The 7,521-nt window shown below is 34.6% G+C and overlaps 2 protein-coding genes across 2 annotated transcripts in view; one reads left to right on the top strand and one right to left on the bottom strand.

The window, feature by feature from the left end:
* LOC132174305 (cyclin-B1-2-like) overlaps positions 1 to 301 on the bottom strand; it is a 7,934-nt gene extending 7,633 nt beyond the window's left edge. The window contains exon 1 of the mRNA XM_059585982.1: positions 3 to 301. Coding sequence (XP_059441965.1) covers positions 3 to 301 — 299 coding nt within the window. The remainder of the gene's footprint in view (positions 1 to 2) is intronic.
* A 5,639-nt stretch (positions 302 to 5,940) lies between these two features.
* On the top strand, positions 5,941 to 7,521 carry LOC132174304 (putative glucose-6-phosphate 1-epimerase; the record flags this gene model as incomplete). Its single annotated transcript, XM_059585981.1, has 4 exons — positions 5,941 to 6,739; positions 6,940 to 7,014; positions 7,351 to 7,407; positions 7,489 to 7,521. Coding segments are annotated over exons 1-4 (276 nt in total), but the record flags the coding sequence as incomplete, so codon positions are not given.

Genomic DNA, 7,521 nt, shown 5'->3' with positions numbered 1-7,521 from the left:
ACGCAATGACGAGCGCCGCCATACCCAGAAGCTTTAACTCAGCCATGGACAACACCTCCAGGGAGAGGGAGACAAAGCGGTCGACGACGTTGACGGCGAGAAAAAGAGTTTCCGGCCCGTAACCGAGGAAGGCATGCACTTCCGTCAACCAGTCGACCATAATGGCTCTTACGTTGTCAGTCAGATTGCTCTTCATCACTCGGCTCTGCCTCTCCAACCGCTTGTAGAACCCATACGCGCTGTTATCTTCTTCTTCTTCTTCTTCTTCTTCTACACGGTGCTGCAACTTCTTTTGCGTCATTAAAAGAATTATTCCAAAAAGGCTTTTTGCAACGCAATCCAAACAGGGTCTTAAAAGAATTTCAAAGGAAGAGTAAATAGAAGTACAGAGAAGAAAGGTTGGAGGGTGTATATATAGGGTGCTTTTCAATTTCCGCGGTAACGTGGTGTAATGGGTTTTCCGAATTCGAATTGGAATTGGATCCGAGGTGTAATGGGCTATCTGAAATCGGTTTATGATGGGCCTTGATCATGGGCTCGATATTTTTTGTTTTTGTTTTTAATTGTAGATTGCAATTGCCCCGCAACAATGTACATAAACAAAAATAATATTTTCAATTATCCCTTAAATTTCTGGACAATCTACATAATTTCTTCCGTTTTTCTGAACCTCAAAATTATTGTTTTTATTTATTTATTTATTAATAATTAACCTCAAAAATATTAATTCAACAAAATACCTGTCCCGGCCTAGTAATGCCCTGTGCTACTTTGAAACAATTTATTTTAAATAGCATATGAGAAGTGCATGTTTTTTTAATAAAATTTCTTCCAACTTTGTAAATCCAATTAAAAAAAAAAAGTTTGTGCTTCTCACATGTAGATGACACACGTCAATTTTATAGAATAGGTTTGAAAAATTTCTCCAATCCAGTTTGAATAAAAACTCTATCCTAATAGAGACGTATAGTAGATTATCCATGTTAACTCAAAGACTTATCCATGGTACCTTGGTAGTAGCTGAGAATGGTATTTAGATCTGTGATTTTAGAACCTGAGAATTAAAAAATAAAATTTCAAAACGTGAAATTTGAAAAAATAAAATAATAATAATAATTGAAGTGTTTGGTTAAATCGTGATTTAACCTTTAAAATTTTAATTTAGTCTTTAAAATTGGGCATTTTTAAAAATACACCCACTCCTTGCTTATGATTTGAAACAGATTTTTTACTTTTTCAAATCTTAAGTTTTTAAAAATACACTTTAAAGAGTCAAAATAATACACTTTGTTTAAAATAAATCAAACTTTAAGCTTAGGCAATCGCATGGCCAAACAAACTTTTAATCAATAAAAGGCTTAAGCCTTATCTTAAAACTGAAGTCCATGTCATTTGTACAAATGAATTGTCTAAAATCATGAAGTCCATGTCATTCGAGATAAACTCTCGCTAAAATGAAGATAATTGAAACAACAATAACGCCTGCTTATTGGTTCGTAGAATAAGTATTTCATTAGAAAATGGAATGATTAATAATAATAATAAAACCTAAAAAATAATTGGGGTTGCCTGACAACCCAAATAGGTGGTCGACCACCCACAGAAGCGGTCGGGGGTGGTCGCACTGCCCCCGGACGACCTCGTCATGGTTCCACAAGGCGTCCGGGGGTAATGCAACCACTCTCTCTTCGTTTAGAGCATTCCTTGCATCCTCACTAAAACTATTTTTTGGTTATTTTGGTGAGGCAATTTAACAAAAGTAGCTTAAATCTCTACTTTTTAGACTCACTACTCTAACCAAAAAAAAAAAAAAAAAGTGAAGTGAACAGTACTTAACAAATATAAAAAGTACTGTTCACTCACATATTGATTAAACAACTCATTTCTCACTCTTCTTTTTTGCTTTTTTTTTTTTTTCCTAAGAATAAACGAATCTTTGAAAAATGATACATGAAATAGTAAAAGTGGATTGTTAAAATAATGAGGCTGCTATGGATGCTTTAAAAATATGAGTTGTCAAAATAACCAAAAACTTGGTTATTTTAGTGAGTAAAATTTGGTGAAGCTGCTAGGAATGCTCTAAGAGAATTGTTATTCCCACGGGAATAAAAATTCCTAATAATAGGTCCCTACCAAACTAAACGGGGCCTAACTCTACGACTTGGAAATTAAACAAAGATAACTACTACAATACTTACTCTATACATCTTCCCCTCATCCTTCTCTCATCCTCCCACTTTTCAAAATCACTATTAGATATGTGAGACCATGTGTGAGACCTATATGGATCTCATAGATGATAGCTCTAATGGTGATTTTAATAAGGGGAGGAGGAGAGAAAGACCATGGGAGGAAATAAAGCATTTTCCAATTAGATAAGAGGAATGATTCATTTCCTCCCATGGTTCTTCTCTAATAATTCTACTTTTCAAAATTACCACTGGATATGTGGGTCCATTTGAGTTTCACGTATGCCCCAAAGATCCAATGACGATATTGAAAAGTAGGATAGGAGAAGACCATGGGAGAACGCATAGCATATGTGATTAGATAACTACTGCATATTATATCCCCTTATAATTAAATATCATAACAGCGACATCCTAAAAAATAAATCATATGTTAGAAAGATGAATTGCCAACATTTAGTGAATAGATTATAAAAATACTCACGAGTGATAAATCTCGCGTTAATTTTGTTTTTTATTAGGTGGGACCGAACTTTATAAACAATTTTAAGAAACTCTATTTATAATTTGATTAGTTCGTTTAAAGTAAAAATGCATATATAACTAGCGTTTTTTCTTCGAGTAAGAAAAAAATAAAAAAATAAAATTCTGGTCAAAAAAGCACATTTAAGCAAACCCTGCCAAGTTGATGGCAAAAGGCATGGAGGAAGTGGCGGTGCACCTAACTATTTAGTGGCGGGGGCACGTTACATTGCTCACGCAACTTCCTTCTCAAAGCTTTTTCTTTTCTTTTTTAGTGTCTTTCACATGAAATTCCATCTCAAAGCAATCTTTTTCTTTTATGAAAGATTAGGTCAAAAAGTGTGGAAGAAAAATACATGGCTTAGTATTTTTTTGGACGATGTCCACTTTTGAAAATATCTCGCTGAATTTTAGGTACGACCATTTGGGTCATAGTCTTTTCCTTGGCTTTATCCAAGTTGAGTTGCTAAATTGAATTCTATGTCCTTAGGTTACATTAACATTTTACATCAAAAGGTTGCACTCCATGTTCTCTAGAGCGAGAAATCATTACTCTTAACTTTTTTTTTTTACAACGTTTTCTTTTAAATTGGACTTGACTGGAAAATTCCTCTAATTTAGGTTTGTTAGTTTCATTGTAAAATATTTTATGGACAAAATAAGTAGTTATTTTTCGCTATTTGTTTACAACCTTAAAAATAGTTTGAAAAATATTTTGTTATGCTTGATTTATAAAAAAAAACTTACAAATATTTTTTATATTTTTATATAATATAAAGAGCTGTAAGGAAGAGAGACGATGAAGATGATCTACGAAAGAAGAGAGTGTGTGATGCCTTCGGGTGGTGGGATTGAGATTTAGTGCAATTGTTTGCAATTTCGGCAAACAATTGCCAGATGGCCTTTGTGGAACCCACTTACCCGAACAGGTGTTTGGGAAACCTGAGAACTGCTTAAGCAGATAGGCTCCATAAGAGGCCCTCTCACAATTGCCTATGCAAGGTTATTTTTGAAGGTGAACTAAAAATATTGTCTAGTTAATCAATATTTTACGCCGCACCAAGCACTTAAAAATAAGAAAAATGTTTATTTAAAAATATTTTACGCAAAAACAAACCGGGCCTTTATTAGATTGATGAGGTCAAAATACATGTAAGTTTAATAAATCAAATTCAAAACCCTAAGTCCTCAAGAGATAAGAAGTAACTCAATCAGTTAGGATCACGTCTCATGAAGTAGATGTTACTAGTTTGAATCACTCTTTCCTCTTCCCTTATGCATCCATGTAAAAAAAATAAATCAAACATCAAAACCTCAAACCTAATTTAAAGAAAACTTGGTCTTTTTTTTTTTCATTCAAATTTTCCATTTGACAAGGTGAAGTGGTACGACTATGTCAAGAATGAATCTCATCCAATCAAAATTGGTATCTAAAGTTGTGGGCCTATAACTATAAATATGAAAAAACGAGAGGTTGAAAAGCACCATTGCGTGTGAGGATACCTAATCATATCCTATTCAGTTTTCAATCTAATTGAATATTCTCTCAAAGATTTGTCTTTCAATACCTGCCAACAGAAAAAAAAATAAAACAAGTTTTGAAAATTGAGACGCCATACCGGAGAAAAAGACAGATTTCTTTGATTGGTGGTATGTAGGCAATTGAATATCCAAAGAAATTGACATGACGTTTTGGGGCATAATAAAAAATACACACTTTTCTTTTTTAAGAAAAAATATTAATAAATAATTCGAACACAATGTTTTTCAAAACACAATACACTTTTTAAATATAAATTCCACTGAATGGCTTAGATATTGACATGCTTGAGATACATTCTGATTCTCGTAGTTTGATCAACACACTCATCAACAAAAAGGATCGAGGGCCAAGACATTGACAGACCCACAAGACTAATTCTTATGGATAACTACTCATCGAAGTTATTCAAAAAAGAGAGCCCCTTATGTCCGAACTATCTGTAAAAGGGTTATTTTGTAGTCTCCAATGTTCATTTGACACATCACCATTTTAAGTAAATTGTAAAAAATTAAAGTAAGAACAAAAATAGGGTCTGGCCAGACCCACGCTGTGGGTCTCGCTGGACCCACAACAACATAGGTCTGGTGTGACCCGCCTGAAATTATCGTGACCCGTCTTACAACCTGATTCTAATGCCTTACAATCCAATTTTAATGCTTCAAAATCCGTTTTCAATGCCTCAAAACTCATTTTTTGATTTAAAACTAAAACTTAGAGGTAGAAAGTTAACCATTTAAAAATTTTATCACCCTAAAAGCCCAAAAAGGTAACTCTAGCGTTGGAGAAGGTGACTCACGGCCAGACCTACGGGTCTGGCATGACCCGCCAACCAGCCACTAACCTTTCTCTTTTGAGCTTAAAATGAGCTCAAATATAGCGTGTGGAGTGTATGATAATTTTGTGGAGTTTTTTTTGTTTTTACTTCTATGGCAGTTTGTGATTGGGGGCTAAAAGTAGCCTTTTAAGGTTCATCCGAACAAGGTTTTCTCTTTAAAAAAATTGAAGGTTAATGGAGGACCATGCTACATAGTACATACCATCGGATCTTTAAGGTCCTGACTGCTAAGAAAAACAGGAGGCTTAGGAGAAACACACATTAAGGTTATCACACTAAAGGTACTCTCTAATATACCTAACGCATTACCACATTCATACATACTCTCTTTTTCCCTAATATACTTGGCTTAACTAGCTTTACTCCCTCTGCGCAAAAGTTTTATTGACTTGTTGGAGTGCTCTGATCTTTAGAGCGACATGGTTTGTAACGATCTTTTTCTTATTTTGCAGGTAAAGTTCCTCCTTGAAAGGTGATATAAAGTCACTTTGGATGATGTTCAGTGCATCAACATCCATCAAATATCACTCATTGCCTTTATATTACATCAAAAACACTTCCCTTTTTCTTTTTTTCTTTTTTTCTCTAAAATATTAATAAATAATTCAGACACAATATTTTTTGAAATACAATATTAAATCAAAACACTTTTCCAAACACGAAACTAGAATTTCAAAACAATTACATGATTTTTCAATTGGGTCGTTAATTCTGGTAATCCTAGTCACACGTCAGATTTTATCCTACACCAGATGTGGAATCCCACCACAGCAAAAACTCACGGTTGTGGAGACTTCTACATAACATATATATTTTGGAATTTTCTATGCACAATTTAGAACGATTTTATACCCAGTCAGCAATCATCCTAGATATGTCTGTGGACTGAGGGGCTATGGAGAAGTTCCTGATATTTTCAGTATCTGACCCCTTCAATATTTCTTTATGAATAAAACAAGGTCAAACCAAGATATAGATGAACTTTATTGACTATATAGTGCTTTCCATTAAATGTTTTGTATTGGGTTTCAGTTTTTCTTGCCCTTTATTAGACACAACTGTTTTGTTTCCATGCTACAGTGTTTTTATTTTTGAAACTGGCATTGAGAAAGGTCGTTATTTTTTGGTCCTGTTTTGAATTCTAGACGTTTTGGTCATCTGGGTAATTGAGTTTCTGTCTGCCGTGTTCGTGTTCTGTCGTTTCTTCACAAGATTTGGTTTGGTGAAAGTGAGTTTTGTTGGGTATTTCAGATTTTGTTGTTCTGTATAATTTCGTCGGTGGGTTTGAGTGGTGAGGAAAGATTAAGGTAGTTAAATTGGTAGTTGGATTTTTGGTTTCAATTCACGGGAATATAGATGTGTCACAAGAAAGGTGTAGTAGAGGGAAAGCTCCAGATTCTCAACTGCTTCTTTGAGCCTTTTTCTACTCCAAATAAGTAGCTTTTTCAGAGTTTTTGGGGCTCTACTTTTAAGGTTTTGTTTTGGGGAGAGTTTCTGTCCTGTTATTTCTTCCATTGATGCCCTTGTTCTGTTTGTAAAATGAACCATTCTGGAGCAGAAAGTGATCAGAGAGCAGCAGTCCATGTCTCAAAGGACAAGAATGGAATTGACCAGGTCTTGCTTCGGAACCCTCGAGGAGCTTCAGCACTGGTTTGATCCCTTTTTCCCTTTCTCCATTGTTTATTGGCTCCCTTTGAAACTTTTAAGCCTTTCCCATGTATATTATTTTCTTCAAGTCAATAGGCAATTGATGACTTTGATTCTACTGCATAAAGTGCAGAACTGCAATATTTGCTTGAAACCGCAACTTGTTGTCTATGCATTGATGTTATTGTGTGACATCCATCCAGGTTAGCTTGCATGGAGGGCAAGTTCTTTCATGGAAGACCGACCATGATGAAGAATTATTATTCACAAGCAGTAAGGTAAAACTTGTCAATATATGATTTCTTTTCCCCATGTTGTATTTCATGTCTTATCCAAATATCATGAATTACTCCCCAGTAATTGGCAAATTTTTCCAGTATTCATATTATAATGATGAATAACTGGTCAATAATGGAGAAATTCTGCTGGATGGTTGAAGAAACTTTGAATTAGACCATCTCCTTCTCATATTGCTCTACAACTTCTTAACTTCATTATGAATTTTTTGATGATATTTTTCTGAGAAAATCTGGTCTTAATATATATATTGGTGCTCAGAAACTCATGATCCCCTGCTCTCTTTTTCTTTCTTTTGGTCTGTTTATCTGTTGTAGGCAATCTTTAAGCCACCAAGTGCAGTGAGAGGAGGAATTTCAATTTGTTTCCCGCAGGTACATTCTTGCTTTAGTATATTGGATCATGTATCAATAATCTTGGTTAAATCTGACTGAAAAGTTTGCTTGAATGTTTAGTTTGGAACCCGTGGATTGCTGGAAAAACATGGG

This window comes from Corylus avellana, chromosome ca3 (genome assembly GCF_901000735.1).
Source record: "Corylus avellana chromosome ca3, CavTom2PMs-1.0".
Classification (NCBI taxonomy): Eukaryota; Viridiplantae; Streptophyta; class Magnoliopsida; order Fagales; family Betulaceae; genus Corylus; species Corylus avellana.
This window is presented reverse-complemented; position numbering and strand designations above follow the sequence as displayed.